The following is a 23,829-nucleotide window of genomic DNA, read 5'->3' on the forward strand; positions in this document are numbered from 1 at the left end:
CATTGTGTTTCATTGGGGCTTGTTGTCACAAAAGCATCTGTATCTTTTCCCCCCCTGGACTCATCTGTTTGAATGTGTTTAATCTAAAGGCTTCTGAATACATTTTTGAAAATAGTTTTTGTAGACAAATATAAATTGTTCCTACATTATTTATTTCTTTACAAAAAAAAATGACAGCATACATACAAACCGTTTAAACGCATCTTAGCATGTACCTAATGAAGGTGGTTGAGTGAGTATCCAGAGTGTGTGAGATAAATTAATTACAATAGATTAATTATTTAGGCTATATACCGTTTTTATTTGTTTAATATTTGTAAACATAAACATATTTTCCATATTTACTTTTTTTATTTCACAGTTTTGATGACTTCACTAATGTCCAAGTCCTAGAAAAAAAGCACCATCCTAATTTTCCTGCATCTCATCCAAGGAAAAAGCTTGTGACGTCGAGGTCAGCCTGCGGGAGCCGGATATCCGCCATGACCGGGAAAATCCCATATTTGGGCATTCTTAGCAGGAGCAATGGCAGCTTACATTGTATGTGAACGGCTAGCTTGACGCTGAATATTGAGTTTTAATGATCGATTTTTTTAAATTTTCATTCCATGATCGAGACGGATAAGTGGTGAATTGAAAAGTATATATTTTAAAATGTCAAAAAGCAAGTGCTAGTGACTTATCCACCGTCAAACCACTACCAAACCGAAACCACTTAGCACGGCTTTAGCATCCTCGAGAGTCGAGCCCGTTCGTGTATTTTTTCTGCTATTCGTAACCCTCCGACACATAACCGGTATCGACCGATCTCCATGCCCGAGCAAGGCCCGAGAATGAACAGCTTCTCCCTCGGTGAGTTGTGCTGGCTCTTCTGCTGCCCGCCCTGTCCGAGTCGCATCGCGGCCAAACTAGCGTTCCTGCCGCCCGAGCCCACGTACTCCGTCCACACGGACGCGAGCGGCGCGACCAGCCTGCATCTCACCGAGCGCGCCGACTGGCAGTACTCACAGCGCGAGCTGGACGCCGTCGAAGTGCTTGTGACCCGAACCAGCCGCGGAAACCGGGTCGGCTGCATGTTCGTCCGGTGCGCGCCCACTAGCCGCTACACGCTGCTGTTCTCTCACGGGAACGCCGTGGATCTGGGCCAGATGTGCAGCTTCTACATCGGCCTCGGGTCCAGGATCAACTGCAATGTGTTCTCCTATGATTACTCGGGTTATGGTGTCAGTACCGGGAAACCGTCCGAGAAGAACCTGTACGCTGATATCGAAGCGGCCTGGCAGGTTCTACGGAACAAGTGAGTGTTTCTGAACAGGTGTTTGTGTGCCAACTAACAGTTACGATTGTTGAGATGTTTTCATGCATTGCACATGTATTTCAAAACACTGTCTAATGCTTTGCTGTTTTCCTTCTGCTATTCATGAATGAATGGCCCATGAAGTTCCTTATTTTCTTATTTGATGTCTTGAAAAAATCTGCATTGTCGTTGAGCTCATCCTATTTCATGAAACGCCATAATATTGGGATTTTTTTTTATAGAGACAAACTGGTGATCGGTTTGTGTGAATATCGGTTAAGAAATATCAAACAAGTGCAGAATTGTCTATCATCTTTGCAACAAAAATGAAGCATTATTATTATTATTATTCATTTTTGTAGTTGTAGTAGCCTAATGTCAAGTGAAATTCTGCATGACTGTCAGATGCTCAAACGTGTCATTATTGGCATCAGTCATAGAAAGTAGGGATGCACGATGTATCGGCCACCATATTGGTATCGGCTGATGTGTTATTTATTAATATTATCGTTGTCATCCGATAAGAAAATTTGGCCAATATATTAAACCAATTGGCTAAATTATGGATTATTTCCTTCAGCTGAGATGCATCAGATGAACACCGATCGTCATGATGGTTTTGAATGGCTTGACATGATTGAAATAACTTCAAAAAGTCTGCCGTAAAAATTGATGTGGCTTTTAACTTTTTTTTTTTTTTTTTTGTAATCGGGTTTCAAAAAGTATATGGAAATTTAGATTTATCAGCCAATATATTGGTTATCGGCTTTAAAATATAGCCTAAAGAATTATCGGTTTTAGTATCGGCCAAAATGTTCATTGGTGCATCCCTAATAAAAGGACCATGATGTTGAGGCCCGTTCACACCAAGGATAACAAAGATATACAAGATAACAAAAATGTTTCTAAATTTAAAAGAATATCAGAGTTCACAAAAAAAAATATTTTTTTCCAGTTGATGACTAAAAAAACATTGACAGCCAATCAGAATCTGTCTGACTCTCTAAAGGAGCTTGAGAACATAAAGTGGTACTGCAGTTCACACTAATAATAAACAATGTTATCGTGCGTTGATATGGATGCTAATAAAGTTATCTTTAGTTGTCTATCTTGTTGTTTCTTTTAGTGTCCGGTTGATTTAAATACATGGAACTTCTTTGAACCAGCTCACTTGAGCTGAATGATGACATAACTAAGTTATTGCATAACCACTCAAAAACACATCACATCCCTGTCTGTTAGTCTTGTAAATTAAGTTTTAAAGGGCACCTATTATGGAATTTTGAAATTTACCTTTCATGTAGTGTGTAACATAGATCTAAGTGAACAAAAACATCCTGCAAAGTTTGAAATATGAAAGTGCACCGTATAAGTTATTGTCTTTCAAAAGTAAGAGTCGACTCTGAGTCATTTTTATGAATCATTAGAAGACCGACGCTTTCTCTCTGACTAGATGACGTCAAGTTATTTGAATACGACACGCCCACTTATTGCACTCCAAGGCTCATGGCGATACTGTCTATGGTTCAAAAGCCAACTTTTTTCATCTGCCCAAGGAGGAGCATTTGAAGACTAAGTGGCTACAATTCATATAACTATACCACAGAAGTATAGTCCGAGCCTTGTGCTTTGTTCGCGCCATTTTGAAGACGATTGCTTTAAATGCAATCAAACTTGTATTCGCGAGCTGGCTGATATTGAAGGAAGGTTCAGTTCCAAATGTATTTGCATCAGCTTCCTCCTCCGTATCACAACCTGTAAGTGTTATTAATAATTGTTGCTTTTATGTTTTATGTAGCATGCTTAATAATTATTTTGTTTGTTGTGTAAGCACCGTTTAGCTTCTAGGTCTTCAATGACAATTGTATTGAGATATGTGAAGTGTTTGTCTAGAGTAATACCTCGTAGTAACGTAACTGCATTTTTTTTTTTTGTAAAAACTTTATATTTATGCATCGGGCTAATGCAAACAAAGACTGATTGTGCTTTTACAATATGAACTCTGGGCTATGCTCGCTAACATAACATTAAATTATTTATCTTATTTTTAGTTTTTTACTACAAACTACAAAGCAGTGGACTATAATCATTATTATAACACAATTTAATTGATAAAAGCATCATTGTACTCCGTGTTAAACAATAAGTATTATCTCTGTAAACACTGCTGGGTCATCTGACCAATCAACGCAGATTAGCGTCGCGCAAAGGAGGGGTTTGGAAAAATGAGTCGTTGAACGATTCATTTGGGAGTCGGTGAGCAAATCAGGTAAAAATAAATGCATATTATACGACAACAAAAGTGTTTTTTGTCATTGCATGCATGTACAACTGTTGTTGGGGACTCCCAAAACAACATTAGGAACATTTTAAATGTCATAATAGGTGCCCTTTAACAGCAAAAATATTTGAAAGTTAGAATTTGACTGTTTTTCTGTTTGTTTGTTTGTTTGTTTTATACATTTTCCTCTATATTGATTGGTCATCATTAGGTCATAGTTATCTGCTGTCTTTCATGCTGATTCAGCCCTTTGGTCAAGTGGTTGAGGACTGAAGTCTGGTGCACTAATGGGTTCTCTTTAGTATATCTCACTAAATTTTTTTATGTCCTAAACCTATCAATTAATCAGTTTAAACAACAGCTGACCTCATGTTTTGGTCCATGGACAGGATTTTAACCATTGGACTTTCTCCTAACCACACATAATAGCTTAACCAAACCTGCAAACCAAGACAAAATGCCCTTAGAGACTGTTCTATAATCCTCTTACAAACCCATTAGAAAGTTGATTTTGGCAGATTGAAGACAATTGCATAAGGTGCCGTGTCTTTGATAATATATAACAGGGCATGTTTACACTGGGGAGTGTAAATGTCTGTAATTATTTTTGAAGTAGGAACATTATCATTTATTCGCACATCTGGCAGCGGAGGTTGGTTGAATACAAAATATGAATGGCTTGGTTTGTTGCTCTGTAGGCACTAGTAGGGCTGCTCGATTATGGAAAAAAATCATAATCACGATTAATTTGGTCAGTATTGAAATCACGATTATATAACACGATTATTTCGCATGATACTTCATACGTTTTTTAATAATTCCCGCAGGTCTTCCACTTATGTGGGAAATTCCCCTGCAAACATTGGTTCACTTTAGCAAGTAGATTGTATGCCTAAATGAATCCACAGAAAGGCTACAAATGAAATAAGCAGGGGTTTTTTTAGGTGCTAGGCTAGTTTGTCAATCGAGCTTTCCAGGAGACCATGAGGAAGTTAAGTATTTTCATTATGGCCACAATGAAGCTCAAATAGTGCTTACTAGTATGTTCATCTTTGTACGGCAAATGCTCATTGAAACTGTTGCTAAGAAACTGTTGATACTCTGCTGAAAACAATGCTACTTCAGAAAATTAGATTGAACTGTTTCAACATGAGCATTTACAGTACAAAGATGAACATACGAACTATGAATCTGACTCTATAAAAAATTGATTATTGCTATATGAAGCACTATTATGCTATGAACTATATGCTCAGAAATAAAAATAAAGAAAAACGCTAAGCATTTCTTTGTCAAAGTAGACATTGGGTCTCATTCACTAGTAATTGCTTGCATTATTTCGTATTTGTACGCACAGGAGAGCTTCTCACGGAAAATCTGTCAATTACCAGACATTTGATGCTCTCATTTTGGTTCATCAACTGCCATATTTTCAGCATGTCTAATTGTAACATTGGCTAACATTGTATCATTTTTATTCAAAACTGCGTTTTCTCGATTTAAAAAAAATAAAATCGCGGCAAAACATTAAATTGGAATTACTCAGAAAATTGCCCAGCCCGTCTGACAGGGTAAATTACGTCGGAGTCTGTTGTATGTTTGCTAGCGTAACAGTAGTAAGTAATGGCATTCTTTGTAGATTCCAGAACATTTGCTATAGATGTTAATGTCATGTTTATTTGCTGATGCAAAGATCATAATCACACTGAACTGTATTTCAGAGTTGACAGAGTAATTTAAAATTCATTTGATTGTGAAATGAGTTTAATATTAGGTGAATGCCAGAAACAACAGTCCGAGGACCCTCAGTGCTGCCTGCTGATTGTGACATTTTGAAATTGTTTTATCAGGTCTCCAATGTTATTGGATAGAGCTTTTTAAAAACCTTTTTTTTTTAAAGAAATGAAATTGGAAAGAAAACCATTAGTCCAATCGCAGTAATACTCGGCCATCAACAAAGCCGTATTATTTGTGTCTAGCAATAACTGTGCAGTACGAGTTACATGATGATAAAGTATAATATTTTGGCTATTTTTTATATATTTTAATATTTTCTCATTTTAGTGATGCTTGGCAATTGACATTCTCCATTACGGATGCGAGTTTTAAGTTTAATAATCTGAAGTTGAACTGTTATGTTTGTATTCAATGCAAAGGTGGAAGCCTTCAAACTCATTTGAATAAATTAAAACTCATTAAACTGAGAACATGGCTCTCAGTACATTTTTAATGCTAATCTGTTTAAGTATTACCATATCAGCACCTGCCACCTTTTTGAGGCCATTTTCTCCTTCCAAACATTTGCCCGGATTTATCCGGGGTGTTTGCTCAAGTAAGATAATGCACAAAGGATTTGACTTTTTAATGTGTCATTTACCTCCTCCGCTCTTCCTCCTGGGGTTTCTGGCCTGTATTTGGTCCATTGTGCATTGGCAAGTCCTTTTCTGTTTATGGAACGTAATGCATTTCAAATAGGCAGAATTACTTGGACAGTCCAGAGGAAAATGGATCCTTTTTTGTCCGATTTGAATGCCATGGTCTGTTGGGAGCATTTTCTCCAGCTTATGTATGGTGAGCAGTTCTATAACCATAACTTTTTGCTTCTTACCATTAATCTGTTGCAGTTTATGGTCTAGAAGTAACTTGTGAAATGTCTTATTCATTCAGTCAGCAGTGTTTCAGTCTTACGACCCTCTTCAGGCGATGATATTGTCTGTATTCTGTGCACCTGCTTGTTACTGTCCAGGTGTGTGCGGGGTAGCAGGGGTTTATGCACGTAATAAATTAACTTCAGAGGTTTTCTGAGGCAAAAAGTGCATCAATTAAACTTTCCTAAAGTCATCAGAAAAAGGAAAAAATGTTCCCCATAACAGTTTTAAAACTTAAAGTGTTCATTAAATTCAGCCTGACAGTGCAGGTTTCGCCGTAGCACTCCCAGTGTCTTTCCCCTTCTCGGTGTGAATTATTTACAGTGCACCTAATGAACCAGACAGAGCTGCCGCGGGATGTTGGATGGCAAATTCTGAGACTCGGTCTGTTACCTGCAAGTCCAGGGCTATGGTTGAGTGGTATGGTTAGTGCTAAACTTGAGGTTTAAAAGGTAAGAAAAGTAGCTGGATATTGCCACACTTTTCACTTTTGTGTATCATATTTTCTTCTCAAAAGTACAAGTTAAGGTTTCTTGCATCAAAACCATAATTTAGCTTTACCTGATTAGTTTCCACCCGATTTCTCATTTCTTTTTGCTACTATACTGACTTTTTAGACTTTTAGAAATGACCTTATGATTGGCTAACCTCTGTGTAATTGTTCACCAGGATTGGTCGAGCTGCTGATTTCTGAAGAGTTGTTGGTGTATCAAACTATTATTTTAAAAAGCACTATAGAAAAAATCTTTGTCCATTTTAAATCTCATTGCTTTTTTTTGCATTTCATGCAGTCCTTTGGCAGTGTCAGAGCTGAATTTCTCTAGTTTGTGATGAGACAAATTGCTGCAACTTTATAGCTTTCATTGGAAATGCGACAGTTACCTTGGAGTTATGGCACTTCTACACGTGTGCACATTTTATTCAGCTTTGCTACTGTTCTAGCCCCAAGAGCTTGGGAGAATGAAACGAGTCTAAAGGTTTTAGAGGACAACGCCATGATAACAGCACGTTCATTGTATGCTCCAATGTAGTCTGAATACAATAGTATTCTTATTAGATAAGAACATGGAGTTACATAGACACAGTGAGCAGATAAGCTAGGCGAGTTTGCTATTATTGTTTTATGTCCTTGTGTTAAGGACACCAAGATGTCGATCAAGCTTTTCCTGAAGCTATATGCAAATAAAACTATTTTTCCACTTAATGATTTTATGATGCTCGTATCGAACCATACGATCCACTCAGAATGCGAAATGCTATTAAAAAAAAAAAAGCATACAGCCTCAATGTTTATTTATTTGATTTATTTACCTTCAACCTTCAAGGTTACTGTTTCAACTGCCTATGTTGAAACTGCATTTATTTTAAGGCAAATTGTTGGCATGTCACGCAGTCCTTGGGCAGTTTCTGTTAATACATATTTCTTGCTATATTTCTTGGTCAATTTCCCTGTTATTATATTTGAGGAAGGGTGTAAAAAGAAATCAAATCTATTTTCGCTCACTCTTGCTACTCTTTTCTTTAAATTCTGTTTCACCTTTCACTAGAAAGTGTTTTTCCTGCTTTTAAAGGCAAAACTTTCTCTGTAATTACTGTACTGTGCACTGGTCCCTCAGTTTGACTATTTGAACCTTCCTCTTTGCTGACAGCTCTGCCCTGAAAATGATCTGCATGGCTGATCAATGGTGCACTCTTGGACAGATAGATTTGTACACTTTTCTTGAATTCTGTGATATTTCGTGCCCATTTAGCAGTCCGGAATGAAAAATGTTCTTTCCAAGCCTCAGACGCTTATCGTTTATTGGTGGAAGCAGTAATTCAAGTTTACATTGAACTCACTGCGGACCATCTTTAGCATACAAATGATGGTTAAAATGATTTAAGTCTTAAATATTAAAAGCAACTAGAGTTTTATATTTTCTGAAGAAAATGTGAGTGTTTTGCCAATGCCACAATGCTAGGATGTTGAGTAGAATGTTACTTTGTGGTTGAAAAGGTTTTCTTGGTGGTTGCTCACTGGCAATTCTCTCTGGTGTTTCGGTATAAAAGGTCCCTCCTTGTCTGCAAGTAGAAAATCATAACCCTGCCCACGTAGAACAGTCAGTAAAGAAATAAGAACAGATAATCAAAGTATGAGCAATAGCACAAATAAATACAATTGAACAAACATGCATATGAAATAAACAGTGCTTTTCATGTTTTTCAGATAGGTCTAGCAGTAGTTTAATCTAATGTAAAATAACTGCATAGTCTTCACTGTATAAATGTAATAAAATAATCCTTTAGTTACAAAAGTTATACAGTCAAGAGTAAAGTGATTTCACCCCCCACACACACACACACACACACTAACACCTCTTCTCAATGAATCACAATGTTTTTCAGGTTTCATTCATGTTTTAAGTTTATTTTTTGGGGTTTGAGATTTCAGATCCCCAAGTATGAGCAATAGTAATTCTGACTTCAAACATATACCATACCCAGGAGTGAATGATCTTCTGTTTCTGTGGAGACCCTGCCCTGTCTATCGCTCCAGTCACTGGATCAGCATTTTCCCATTGTCCCATCCGCTCCCCTAATGTCTCTGTTAAGAGTTGGTAGGTGTGTGCCTATTCATTGCGTGCCGTTTTTCCATGCCTGCCAGTTCATCTAATTTCAGAGCAACATCTTTTCATAATTCCCAGGAGGATGGACAGCAGTTTTAATCAGAGAATGTTCACCGGTACGATTTATCGGATAAGCTTGAGCCTGAGACTTACATGGTCCATGGCTTCCCATCCCACTTTCCCATTTCAGATTAAGGTTTTCCTCCCTTTGAACACAGGACATGGGGCTCCTACTAGTAAACTGTTTACAGCAAAGCAGTAAATCCCAAATGATAAGAGGAGCAGCCGGTCACTAGAACCTTCCAATAAAAACGGCGGCAAACTTACAAGGGTAGTTTCAGTGGTGTGATGGACTTAGATTGTTTTGCACCGACCAAATAGAAAAGGAGAAATGTGCTTCTATTAAATTACTTTGAGCTCAAGGCAGCATCCAACTAGCTGACTCGAAACAATTTTAGTAGGGGATGTCCTACTGACTTTTTTCTGACATCTCGCCCTCATCTGTTAGGGGTCGGTCATGCTCTCAGATTCAAAATGAAATCGAGGTGATGGCCTAAACGCTTGTCTTACTCTTAGATGTTTCTTTGTTTCCTTCTGAAATAAGAACAGAATAACTGCACAGCAGAGGGGATATAAATATATTATTTAATCTTAATGTTTCAAACCTGAATGCAAAAGATATTTTGAAGAATTTTGGGTTCCAAAAAAACCCATTGACTTTAATTGAATGGACCGATATTGATTGAACAGTCTTTCTACAAAATATCTTTTGTTTTCTAAAAAAGTCATACAGTTTTGGAATGACATAGATGAGTAAATTACAGATAAATGCGTTTCCACTGAAATTACCCAGAACAATTTGTCCCAGGAACTTTTTTCCTCCAGACCTGTTGCGTTCTGCGAAGATTAGGCCAATTAGACATTGAAAAAAAAAAAGGTGGTTGAAATTAAATGCTGCGAGGAGTCCACCAATCAAAATGCGGCATGAACTCAACCTATCAGCATGTTAAATGCCTAAGTTGCACCCCCTGAAAGTTCCTGAACTTTGAATAAATACTACCTCGCAAGCAGGGACTTTCTGAGGGGGGGATTTTTACCTGCAACTTCATTTAGACCTTGGTTCCTATATGGTCGAAACTCGCCAAAATTCCTAGTACCTGTGTAAAGTTCCTGTAGTGGAAATGTGGTAATAGTTTACAGAATTTTAAATTTTGGGTGAACTATCCCTATGCTATATCTATAGTATATTTGTGTCCATAATATTGAGTGCTGCGGGAATCCAAAAATCTGGAAACTAGTTTCCATTTTTTGGTTAAAAGCCTAAAATAAGGTCTATAGTTTACACAAACTCAAGATATTTTCACGTTTTCTATGACGCACAGTACATCAGTAAGACTACATTCGTGATTTAAGCGTTTATGTCTTGAAAAGGTTCTAACATGTGGATAAATATGACTACAGAGGCCGTCTGAGACGTCTTCACGACAGGTAAACTTATCTACTCACTAGTTTACTTTCATAGCCTTGTTGTGCTTATAATCGTGCACTTACTGTTTTAAACTGTTTTAGCTCAAACTTTCCAACTTGTAGATTTTAAATAAATATTACAAGTTGTCAGATGCTTAATGACGGTGATTTTGAAGTCGTTCAATCTTGATGTATTCCGTTTATAGCCTAGTTTTAGCATTGTATTGTTGATTTTTGAAGATTATCTTGATGAACAATTATATCATCTTGCGATAATACAAAAGCTAATGGGAAAATCCTGTTCGATTTTTGTGGTAGAAACCAGGGTGATGCAGACTTCCAGGTAAGGTTGGCACATAGTCATCCCTGCAGCTCTCTATGTGGCAATTTTAGCGAGGAGGATAAAATATTTATATTCAGTAAAAAGACTGTTCTGACCTTACTTTCTTATTTTGTAAGTCTTTTAAGTTTAGTTAAACTCCTCAGTATAACAACTGGCATTTGCTGAGGGAAACGTTTAGACCAGATCCAAGAAGGACAGTAGATTATCAGTTCATCAGTGTGAGAAGCAGCTCAGTGGTCTCAAAGACCTCAAGAGGCCACCACAGACTACTTTCAAGCTCGTCAGATCTTGTGTTTTGAGTCAGCAGGGCTAATAACTGCTCACCCGCTGAGATGTGCGGTGTGAGATGTATCTCCGTCTGATTCATCTACTAGACTGTCAATGAGGGTTATCTTATGACTGAGAAATGGTTAGTGAGAAGCTTGCATCACAGTGTGAGCGTTGAGCTGAGAAAGGAAGCAAGTGTGTTCTGCAGTGAAGCTTGGACTAATTTCTAACTGCCTAGGCGGGTTTGTGTGACAGACATGGCAGCCATAAAATCGGTCTCGTCCTCCCTCTGCTTTTCACACCTACACAGTATTTACCACAGTTCATCTCTCTTCACTGATCCTTTTAAATTGGCTTCCTTCACTTCTTGTAGTCCTTCCCAGTTCTGTGAATACGTTTCTGTTGCCGACTGCATGCTAACTAGACCTGCATGCTCAGGCAGGTGTCTTTTATATACTGTAGTCCGGATGCTGGAATAACACTCTTGAGGAACTGAGGTCAGGAAAATCAGCTCTGATTGGGCCTCCTGTGTCGGCTGTTGATTTTCAGTTGTGACTCTTGGACAAGGACACTAGGATGAAACTTCTGTTTATGCTCTTTATTACTCAAGCATTTACATTGAAATGAATTCAAGCTAGCTTATGACAGATATTGTGGTGGTTGTATTAATCTATAACGGTGGCTCTCAACCTTTTTTACTCAAAGGACCTTTGTTGTCCAACACAGTATTCAAATGCCCCCCATGTAGGCTAAAGCCCTATTCGGGCAGATTAACTTTACAAGGGTAGATGGAGTAATGTAATTTTACCACACGACGTCTGTAATATTAATGGCTAATTCGCACGGGATAAGATATCTCAGTAAACCTAGCAGAAGTGGGAGGGGTAACTCGATTTGCACACCGGCATCACCCTCTTGTCGTCGTGTGTATTACTTTGCTTTCTGATATCACGTGCGCAAACACATAACCTATATATAAAACGGTTATGTCCGGTCGAAAGATGTATTAACTTCAGATTGGATTGTGTTGGTAATAGGCACTTACCTAATGCTAAAAGATGTTTGTGCCTCTAACAAGTGCTTTCGATCTTTTTTCTGATCTGAATGGTATGTGGAAAACACTTGAGTTTTGCCAGACTTGTCCCAGCGTCTAGAACACAACTGAATGCTTTTTCAAGCGTTTCCATACTTGAAAAACCGTGGGAAAACTACCTTTTAAACAGGAAATGACAAAATATTTACGTACATATTTACAACGGTTTCTATTCGCACGGGATTAGTATTACCTGAGGTAACTTTTCCGGAAAGTCGCCGTAATCTTTACTGACATTTACTGAGATGGCACATTCGGACGGGACTAAAATCACAGAGAGGCTCTGGTAATTATTACTTTACCCCACCTCTCCATGTTAAACTAGTCCCGTCCGAATAGGGCTTAAGATGATTTACGTATTTCTGCTATAATTGAGAAACTGTATTGAAATAGGAGAATTTATATATTTAAATATGACTCATTTTGTGATTCTAGATGTTCCAAGAACTGTGTTCTTAAATTAATTAATAGTTATTGAGAGGAAAAAAATACATTATTTCAGTTTACATCTTGATTTTATGCATTGTGTTAGCATTTTAATTTTGACATGAGTTAGATTATTGTAATGTTTTAATAATGCTATTCATTTTCAATACTTTTAAAGGGCACCTATTATGGAATTTTGAAATTTACCTTTCATGTAGTGTGTAACAGATCTAAGTGAACAAAAACATCCTGCAAAGTTTGAAATATGAAAGTGCACCGTATATTAAGTTATTGTCTTTCAAAAGTAAGAGTCGACTCGGAGTCATTTTTATGAATCGTTAGAAGACCGAAGATTTTTCTCTGACTAGATGACGTCAACTTGTCAAGTTATTTGAATACGATACGCCCACTTATTGCGCTCCAAGGCTAGGGAAAACATCAGGGCGACGAGACGCTGTGTTCTGAAGTGCGGCTCAAAAGTCAACTTTTTTCATCTGCCCAAGGAGGAGCATTTGAAGACTAAGTGGCTACAATTCATATATACAGGGTGCGATTTGTGAAAAAAACAGAGGGGGGGATAAAAAATTTAGCCGCGCTAAACGCCTCATTCGCACCGCAGGATCTCTAGACGCGCGTCTTTACATTGAAATCACTCGCGCCAGCCTCAATTGAGTGAAACACCGTATGTGTAACTTCGGCCATTCTCAGTGGTGTGACTGGGACACTAACTCTGGTTGTCTTCATAGAAACAGATAATCAGATTGTGATGTTTATTCCCGCTTCAGTAATATGCTGAATATGCTGCCTTCCTTTCGACACACACTGCCCAGCGGACCTGCAACTGTCTCGCAAGTGTTGATAGGCTATTACTCGTGAGGTGTAACCAATCAGATAGCGCCGTGGGCGGGACATTGAGCATCAGAGCCAGCCAAAGTAGCGCATTTTAAAATAAAATTTACTTTAATCAAACCACGGATCCGTGACCGTGATAAGTTTTGTGATCCGTCTCGCCACTAGTGTAGTTGCACTGTTCAATTTGAGGGGGGGATAAATTTATCCCCACCGGGGATAAAAATAATTAAGCAGAGACAGGGATACATTGACCAGAAAGGGGGAAATCCCACGCATCCCCCCCCCGGCAAATCGCACCCTGCATATATACAACGATACCACAGAAGTGTAGTCCGAGCCTTGTGCTTTGTTCGCGCCATTTTGAAGACGATTGCTTTACCAACTTAAATTCAATCAAACTTGGATTCGCGAGCCGACTGATATTGAAGGAAGGTTCAGTTCCAAATGTATTTGCATCAGCTTCCTCCTCCGTATCACAACCTGTAAGTGTTATTAATAATTGTTGCTTTTATATTTTTATGTAGCATGCTTAAAGGTAGGGTAGGTAGGATTTATATAAAAACTTTTTACCAAATTTGATTAAACTTTCTATATATATCAATCCATAATTAAAATGTTAGTACTCTGATAAAAAGAGTATAAAAATCGAGTGACTCTAGACCGTTTAATCTTCATTAAACACAGCTCATTATTTCCATTCGGGACGAATCACAGGATTGGCTTGCGCGACTGTCACTCTCCGTCGCCATGACTACCGCTGCTATTACTGGCTCTGCCCACGTGCGTGCAGTCGCGCACCCGTTTTTAGGTGGGAGTGAATGGAATTAATGAGCTGTGTTTATTGAAGATTAAATACACTAGAGTCACTCGTTTTTTTTACTCTCTATTTCAGAGTACTTGCATTTTAATTATGCATTGGTATATAAAGACAGTTTAAACAAATTTGAATAAATTTTTTTTTTAGACAATTCTGACCTACCCTACCTTTAATTATTTAGTTTCTTGAGTAAGCACCGTTTAGCTTCTAGGTCTTCAATGACAATTGTATTGAGATATGTGAAGTGTTTGTCTGTTTTCGGAGTTGTCTTAAAGAATAGAGTAATACCTCGTAGTAACGTAACTGCATTTCTTTTTTTTTTTTTTGTAAAAACGTTGTGTTTATGCATCGGGCTAATTCAAACAAAGACTGATTGTGCTTTTACAATATGAACTCTGGGCTATGGTCGCTAACATAACATTAAATAAATTATTTATCTTATTTTTAGTTTTTTACTACAAACTACAAAGCAGTGGACTATAATCATTATTATAACACAATTTAATTGATAAAAGCATCATTGTACTCCGTGTTAAACAATAAGTATTATCTATGTAAACACTGCTGGGTCATCTGACCAATCAACGCAGATTAGCGTCGCGCAAAGGAGGGGTTTGGAAAAATGAATCGTTGAACGAATCATTTGGGAGTCGGTGAGCAAATCAGGTAAAAATAAATGCATATTATACGACAACAAAAGTGTTTTTTGTCATTGCATGCATGTAAAACTGTTGTTGGGGACTCTCAAAACAACATTAGGAACATTTTAAATGTCATAATAGGTGCCCTTTAAGTCATCCGCCGCCCCCCTTGGAAGCTTGTTGAAGAACCTAGTTGCCCCTGGCCTCCTGGTGGAGAACCCCTGGCTGGTCATTTACTCAGCCTCATTTTCATTCCAAACGTGTATATATGATATTTTGAAGAACGTTTGGACCCCATTGACTTATTGTATTAGGCGACAACCTTCTGAGACATTCTTCAAAAACAGTTTAGAATGGCATGAGCGGGAGTAAATTATTTCAGAATTTTCACCTTTTGGGTGTACTATCCCATTTTTTTTAAACCAGGAAGGCAAATATTTGTATTTGATTTTATTGCATCTGTGTGGTGTTTGACTGCTCCATTGTGAGAAGTAATCTCTTGAACCTTGAGGTAAGCTGGTGTTGGTAGGTCACTCCTGACTGCGCAGGAAAGCAGTGAAAGGATTTTAAAGTGCTTTTGGAGCTTGTAAATGCAATAAATTAAACCTTTTTTGCAACATTTACATGTGGAGTGTCTCTTTAAAGAGACGTGTGAGGTCAGAGGACATCCTCTTAAAACAACCGTTTCTTACTGCCAACACAGACAGGTGAAAGCATGTATGTCACGCCGGATTACCGAACATTTATACTGGATGTGTTACATGGGTGCAGTCCTTTTCTTAGAGAATAACGTGCCCTGACAGTTTAGAACTGAGTCTTTGGTGTCAATTGTGGGATTGAGGTTTTAGGGTTATTATTTGTAATTGCAAGTGGGATTGGCATGTTAGAATGAAACTCATGTCAGGCTTTGTGACTTTGTTACTTAGTATTCAGTAGTTCTGTTCTAAAACAGAATGAACTGTCTACTGCCTACATAGGCAGCATCCTAAATGCAATTTTGCGATTGATTTGGAATGCAATGGATGGGTAATGACTATCTGTGAATCATACAAATAGCGCTTCTCGCATTCATTGCATTGGATAATCAACTCAGAATTGATTCCAATAGAGTTTGGGATTAACACTGAATTGCTTTCAATATTTGTTCAATATTAATATCAGTATTTTTAGTACTGAATATCTATAATCAACATTTCTCACTTTATCATTGTTGCACGTACTGTATGTAGGTGGCTCACTTGGATTTGGAACTGATCCAGTATCACGCATGATGTGAATAAAGTCTTTAAATAGTTTCAGAGCTGTTTGAAAGGGGCTAAACAAACGTCCCTGAATTGTAACCTTCCTAGCATTTAACTGCTTTGGATTCTTCTCACAGTGCACTGGAGCTATAAAGTTTTTGTCTGTGCAAGGACAGCTAATGAATTGCCTGAAAATTAGTAATGGATAAAGCTCAAGTTATTATCAGTAATGCCAGCTAATTAAAATGCCCTTTTCACCCACAGCTAGGAACACTGAACCACATCCTTGTGACATTCATTTACTGCAGAGACAAAATGGCATGTGGATGAAGATGCATGGAGTCTTCTAATCCTGCACAGCTGGGTGGCCATGCTAAGAAGGATTTCGCCAGCAAATTAACACCAACTTGTTAACTTTTTGTTGTTGTTTGTGGTCTTGTTCAGTGCACATTTGAAACTTTTCTCATAGTAACTCATATTTTGCCATTTTCAACATAGGAGGTCATGAGATTCTTTTTTTTAATGTCGCTCAAGTGCAGGGAACTTATAAAGTTTTTATAGATAATATATAGCCGACCTTAAAGGGATGGTTCGGAGTAATTTCAACCTAAGTGTCCTTTGCACCATGACCTCGAGCCAAACACCCCCCTTTTCCCTTGGTCGAACATTATTAAAGTTAGAGCTTATTTAGAGATCTCAGCCGAATGGCTTAATGCAGGGCAGGCGCTAATGGATCTGAAGGTTGTATCTCGTAAATTACCCCACTAATAATGCCCGGAACGGTACCAAACTTCTACAGTGGTACAAATAGGTTCTGTACTCATAAAACGAGCACTGGAAAGTTTGTAAGTACATCAGGAGTTTATTTAAATAACACTTGCCTGATGGCTTATGCTACCGCTAACCCGGACGTCGAGAGGTCACTTCCGTGATTTGGGAAAAGCTCGTAAAAGTCCTTCGCAAAGCTCACGAGTGTAAGGGAAAAGCTAGTGTTTTTTTTTCGTTTTTTTTCAAAGTGTTGACAACTTAGTGTTAACTAATAATTGCTGCAAACTGGTACTACCAACAAAATATTAGTGCATTCCTGGAACTGGGTGTTGTTACACTACATCCTTATGCATCGCTTTCTGCCAGGACTTTTACGGGGTTTTCCCAAATCACAGAAGTGACCTCGACGTCCGGGTTAGCGGTAGCATAAGCCATCAGACAAGTGTCATTTAATTAAACTCCTGATGTACTTACAAACTTTCCAATGCCTTGTTTTATGAATACAGAACCTATTTGTACCACTGTAGAAGTTTGGTACCGTTCCGGGGATTATTAGTGGGGTAATTTACGAGATGCATCCTCCGGATCCATTAGCTCCTGCACTAAGCCGTTCGGCTGAGATCTCTAAATAAGCTCTAACTTATGTTCGACCAAGGGAAAAAAGTTTCTGGGGGGGTGTTTGGCTCAAGGTCATGGTGCAAAGGACCCTTAGGTTGAAATGACTCCGAACCATCCCTTTAATCTGATTTTAGCAAATAAAACAAGTTGCATCGTTGTTTTGTTTTAAAGGGGTCATGACATGGTTTTTTAAATTTTATTATTATGTTCCCTTAGGTGCAATTATAGTATTACTATAGTTTTTTTTTACAAAGAACTTTTAAAAGGTAGTGATTTATAACCTTTTCCCACCCTGTTTCTCATCCTCTGATTCAAACAGTCTGTTTTGGGGGTGTTTCCCCTTTAAGAGTTTAGTGTTAACGCCCACTGTTATGATTGGCTAATGTCAGTGCCTATGCATCAATTATTAACGCCCCAGCCAGAACATTTGCGGATTCAGCGTATTTAAAAAGTAGTTTAAAGTTTTAAATACATTACTTACAGTTTGCGTCGTCGTTGTTGAGCCCAGAATAGTTGGCACGGACTTATCTTTGAGCAACAGTTTTCTGGCAAAGCCAGCATCATTTTGGGATTTGTTCTCAAAACAGTCATCCTTCAAATGTATAGAACAAACGCTTAAACTAACACTGCCGTGACTGAGACGTCCGCAAAAAAATAGTGCATCCTTTTTCCCCTGACGACTGGATCTTTCGCAGAGTATTCAAAGATGTTGTTTGTCCACAGCCAGGAACAGCACATCTGCGTGGCATCGTAATTTTCCTGTACACAGACCCACTCGCTGTCCGTCGACTGAACACTTGTGAGGCGCGCTGCGCGCGGGCGCGACTACGATACGAAATGAGCATAGTTGCCTTGTGCTTAAAGCGTAGTTGTCTTGTGCTGGAGGCGGTCATTATGCAAACCATCAAATCATTTATTTGATTAAATAAATGATTCGGTTATAATGGGGAGGAAGTCTTAAGCTATGAAACTTGCAGGACGTTTTAATGGTACAAAGACCTCTTATATACCAAAAGATCTAGGCAAATTTGGTTTCTCATGTCATGACCCCTTTAACATTTAAAATATGTAAAGGTGCTGCCTGTATGCAAAGCAACAAAATATCACATCACTGACTTTATATTTGATGGCACACTTGTCTGTGAAAGCCATTGGCTCTGTGAACTTTAAGAAAAGTTGACCACAGGTTGTGTGGTCCAGCCAGTCAGAAGACTCGACAAAATTAGATTTGAAGCAAAAAAAGTATTTGAAAATCAGGTTAAAGGCTTACAAGTTAAAAGTTGATTCCCCTATGGAGACAATTAATTGGATTTTCACTTCCCGAAACCAGCCTTTTTCAGTCCAAGTCAGTCATATACAGAACAGCTAACAACATTTCTTACAGTTTGGTTAATGTTGCTTTTTTTGCATGTGACACAATGTTTCTAGCATGAAGTACTTTACTTTAAGCGGAAACTCATTTTCAATTGTGCAATTCATGCCAAGAGCCCCCTAAAAAATTGTTTTGCCAGAATGCAAGGCAACTTTTGTGTAGCCATCAATTGTGCATTTCTATAGGATAACATTAGACTTCCTCCTGTAAGTAATCTCTGCTACTCCATTGCACATATCAGTGCTCACTTGAAGCATCATACATTTGCATATCCATAATTCATATGCATATGGATTACTTAAGAATTTGTTAGGCATAGACATGCATCTGTTTCCATTGAGAACCCAGCAGGGCATTCACAGCAAGCGAGAGGAGACTTATTTTCGGGGTAAACCTTTTGGGTTGGCAACAGCATGCGGATTTCAGCCCAAAATCCATCTGTAAATGTTTACTTTGGCGGAAGGACGGTCTCGCGAAACAGACTACTGTGTGTGCGCCGTACGTCCTGTGCAGAATCGCCGAGCTCCTTTTTTTTGTTTTTTTGTTTTTCAGATTAACATATGCACACAAAAACACACATCTCTTTCCCGCTCTCTCAGGTTTTTGTATTGTTTCAGCTCGGGAAAACATGGCAAATCACTTGCAAGTCTAGCTGTTTGTGCCGCTTTGGCTATAAACACATAAATTTGGGTTTCGTTCCAGTTGTTCCATGGAATCGGACCCTGATGCTTGTTTGGACAAGCCATTTCTCATTGCCTTAATTCAGGCTAAGGAAACACAGCATTTGCATCAACTTGTGTGTTTTCACTTGTGTGCACATGCTTGTGTTTTCAGTAGTTTTCCACATAGGAAAAAAGGGGATGTTTGTGCTAGACGCAGCGTGTTTGTCCTGGCTCGAAGAGTTTTCCCTCTTTTCAGAGTTTTTCGGATCGATTTCTGATGTTTTCTCTGTGTATGGAAAAGGATTTGTTTTGGCAGATCCTTCAGGTATTATTCACACCCTTTTTCTCGCTATCTCACCATCAACGTTTGGATCTTTCCTGAAATGTGATTTTTTTTTTAGTATCAGAGAATAATTAACTTTCCTGCTTGTTGAGGCAAAGGTTTTTTTTTTCTTTTCTCGTTAACACTTCATAATGCATTATACAAAAAGGCTTTATGTAAAGGTATTTATAATGCATTTTTGTTCTAAGCAAAGTTCAAATGCATTAATATTTGCAAAATCCTTGGTACACCTGTTTGTCGTGTCTTAATGCATTGTACGTTCTAAAGGTGTTCAATGAATAGAAAAGTATTATAATGCATCATAACAGTGGTTAGTTATTCATGAGTCCATAGAATACCTTAAGGTGCATTACAAGACATTAATACAGTAAAAATCCCTTTATAATACATCATATATATAAAGGCTTTAAGTAAAGGGTTACATTTCCTCTTTTCAGACAATGAACTAGCAGCTCTATCTGCAGTCTGTGCATGAGTGACAAAGGATATTGAGGCTTGAAAAGAGCCCGGTTCCCTTTCCAAACTGCACGTTTGCTCATCCATACTAATTTTGACTCATCCATATATCCTGATATCCAGCTATGTTCCGTCCTTCTCCAAGAGTTTGTTTTCATCTGGGCCTTCAGCAAAAATGAAGTTTCTTGTTTCTGTGATGTAGTTGTTGTTCACACCAAGGGCGATAACTATATTCTTTATAAAGATAAAGATGTAGTTAAATGTTCTCTATAGCAGAGTATAAAAACAGAATATAGTTATCTTTATAGTTATCGTTCTTGGTGTGAACAGGCCTTAACCTTGTGTTTTGCGTCATTGTTGCATTTACTGATGATTGTTTGAGTTTATTCCAGCTTGACATCCTTCTGGAGTTTTGTGGTGTGCTGTTTTTCTCTAAACATAACAGCATGTACTTTTCACCAGAAAGTTCAACTGTTGTCCTCTCCGTTTACACAGCACTGCAGCAGTGGTGTTAAATGCCTTGGTGGTCTTCTGCAAGTTGTAAGATGGACAGCAATATGTTGTTTTTGTTCTCTGTAACCACCTGTGAGCAACTTCCTGTGTGTGTGTGTAGTGTTTTTCCTCGGGTCTTGGTAGATCAGTGAATTATCAAGAGATAAGAGATCTTGCAGGTCCTTTGAGAGGTGCCTGAACACGCAGACTCTCTGATCCTCAAACATAAATGTAAAGTATGACTGGAAGATCCTCTTGTGGGACACCAGTCTTAGCTGTCATCCAAGGATGTCTGTAACTTCTCTGAAGACTCCATGACATGCCCTTGGATTCATCTTTATAGGACACTTCTAGGAAGTAGCAAGTGTGATGACTTCCTGCTCAAATTTTTTGTAAACTTTTATTTTTTTCAGTTCTAAATTTAGTTCCATTTGGAAAGTTCTTGTGTCCGTTATATGTTGTGACAGCATCTGTTTAATTCATGAATCTTGTAGAGCTGTGCTATTTAATCTAAATCGTAACAAAAAAATCGGGATGTGTGACACAGTGCCAGGTAATTTACATGAACTGTCAAACTATTGTTGCGGCGCCACAAGGCATTCACACAGAATGTGTTTTTGTGGTTGAAAACATAAGACGCAGGTCTAGAGATGTTTTTTTTTTTAGAAACTACTTTTACCTTGAGCGCTACGTAGAAACTAGGGATGTCAATTTTCACAAATTCCCATGATCATTCGTCATTTAAATTAACGATCAATTAATCGTTAGCCTTAATACTGCACTATGCGTCTGCTGCAGTGGCATATGGCCAACAGCATGGCATGGTCTGCAAATGCTGCTCAAAATGACATGTTGTCAGAATGTGTACGCTCTTCGGAACAACGTGCCGAAAACGACAACTAAACTAGCGCGTTATTTAACTCAAAGAAACGCATCCTATATGAAATTAATCAGATATACAAAATAAATATATTATATTATATATCTGCGCAAAATGATGCGAATGCACAAGTGAACTTGAACTAATTTACGTGCCATTCAGAATGACTGGACGCTCTTCTTGGAGCAACGCGATGAAACGCCAACTAAACCCAAATAATTCACAATGTTTTATCACAATATTGTTCTCTTTATACGACAGTCCCAATCATAGTCATTCTTTACCTTAACTGAACAGCTTCGGAGTCATTGGAATGGTTATATAACTTTTTTCCAGTTGAATGGTGGTCGTCTCACACCCCCCTATCGCCTGTGAGCAGAAAAACCACCCTTGCAACTTTGGGCCGTCGCATCAGAAAGCATTGCGTGATATCAGGTCTCGCGATGCAACGAATTGCTTTACGGCAAAAAAAAATCTGCTAAAATTGTCATTGCGCTCCCTCACGCTGTTCGAACCCGAATGAAGACGACGTTTTAAAGAATGTCCCGTCTGCTTTGTCGTTGATCTACTAGCCTCTGGTATCTGAGAGTCGACAAGTTTTTCGACAGTGTTGTCAAATATCTATTCCGAAGCTGAAGGGGGAGCTCTATAGAGAAACCTGCGAGAATACAGTGTACAGAATACAGAAATTCCCAAAACTGCATAGCCCTGCTTTAACCAAATTCATCCTATATGAGATTAATCGGATATAGATAGGCCTTCACAATATTACAGCTTACATTTGCACAAAACAAAAGGTTGCGAATGCACATGCAAACTAGTAGTCATGATGGTGTAATATGGTCCCAAACAAAACAATTGGCACATTCCAAACCAGGGGTCCGCACTTCACACATGGATTACTCCATTAGCTGGATTTCATTTGTTGACGATTTGGCATGATCCAAGATTGTTAGGTTCTTCGAAGCTCATCCTGGAGATGCGGTCATAGCAAGACTTAAATTAATTGCTAATTACACCATTGAAATAAAAATGTACAGCCTGTTCAAATACTAGAAATCGTGAAATAATGGAAATAATTGGGAATCATGTAACAAAGTACATATTTCATTTATCTATTATAACTTGTGTGTGGGTTTTGGTCGCTTGGCTGTTTCCTTATATGGGTCCAGAAATTCAGCAAGTTTTTCGTCAGGTGTGTGATGTTCTTTTTTTAAAAATATGTCATTAAGTTGCTGTCTTGCCGCCACATTGCTGATCATGGTTTCGAGTAGCGATACATCTGCCCTTTCTAATGAACACAAGAACACGCAGTAATCTCAGACAACTTAATCCAGATATTTTAATCAAATCTGCAAATTCGTAGAATCAAATTAGCCAGAGATCGGTTTTCACGATGAATTAATCTGAGATGATTTGACAGATGCCGGATCTTCTAAGCAACATACGAAGAACGGACACTTGGTGAACAAATAAAAATAACACAGGCTTTTTCGAACTGGTAAATTGTTCCATCATGGCTATGGAAGATTGTGGTATTATGTTCTTATTAATGCATTTATTAATTTTTCTTAATTTATATATTTTCTTATTTATTTTTCTTATTTTACTGTTTACCTTAAGCAAGTCAGTTAGTTAAACTCACGCTTTGACAACTCAGTGACTTGAATGGATTGATTCCCTTGATTTCAGTGCTTGGCTTGCTTAAAGGGGGAGATTTTTGGTGAATAACATTTTAAATTATAAGTGCTGTCACATGGCAAGTCCATATATATCTAATATCATATTTTTATATGATGTCAGTCATTGACAATTACTACTTAGTACTTTGGTTTAACTATATCTTTAAATAAGGTTTCAGGTTATAAGCCATGCTTATTAAAAATCCAGTTCGTTTAATATGGTTCACAAACACTTTTTCCCAAATGTTAGCTGACTCACAATGTGGATTGTTCTTGATGGAGATGAATTACCTCGTTGATGTGTTTTCTCTCGGCTCTCATCTCCAGAAACTTGATTTTCAAGCCTGAATTTCACACTGTCTATCAGCTTGGTCACATGGGTGGTGGTTTATTTACTGGAGTGGTTTCTGCCTCCTCTTTTCACCCTGTAATGTCTGTCTGTGTGGGAGATGGAGACTTCATGTTCTGTTACCTGATAAAATCTCGCCCAAAGCTCTCGCAGGGGTTGTCCAGTTCAGAGGCTTGTGTACCCAGCAGTCTCCACGGTACACTTTTGTATCGCTGTGTGTGGATGGAG

At 38.2% G+C, this 23,829-nt stretch overlaps 1 protein-coding gene across 1 annotated transcript in view; it reads left to right on the plus strand.

Moving 5' to 3' along the window:
• The first annotated feature begins 281 nt into the window (after nucleotides 1-281).
• The window catches only part of abhd17c (abhydrolase domain containing 17C, depalmitoylase), a 39,381-nt gene continuing 15,833 nt past the window's right edge, over nucleotides 282-23,829 (plus strand). The window contains exon 1 of the mRNA XM_079638363.1: nucleotides 282-1,297. Coding sequence (XP_079494489.1) covers nucleotides 813-1,297 — 485 coding nt within the window. The 5' untranslated portion in view covers nucleotides 282-812. The remainder of the gene's footprint in view (nucleotides 1,298-23,829) is intronic.

The sequence above is a fragment of the Phoxinus phoxinus genome (genome assembly GCF_949152265.1).
Source record: "Phoxinus phoxinus genome assembly, chromosome: 2".
Taxonomy (NCBI): domain Eukaryota; kingdom Metazoa; phylum Chordata; class Actinopteri; order Cypriniformes; family Leuciscidae; genus Phoxinus; species Phoxinus phoxinus.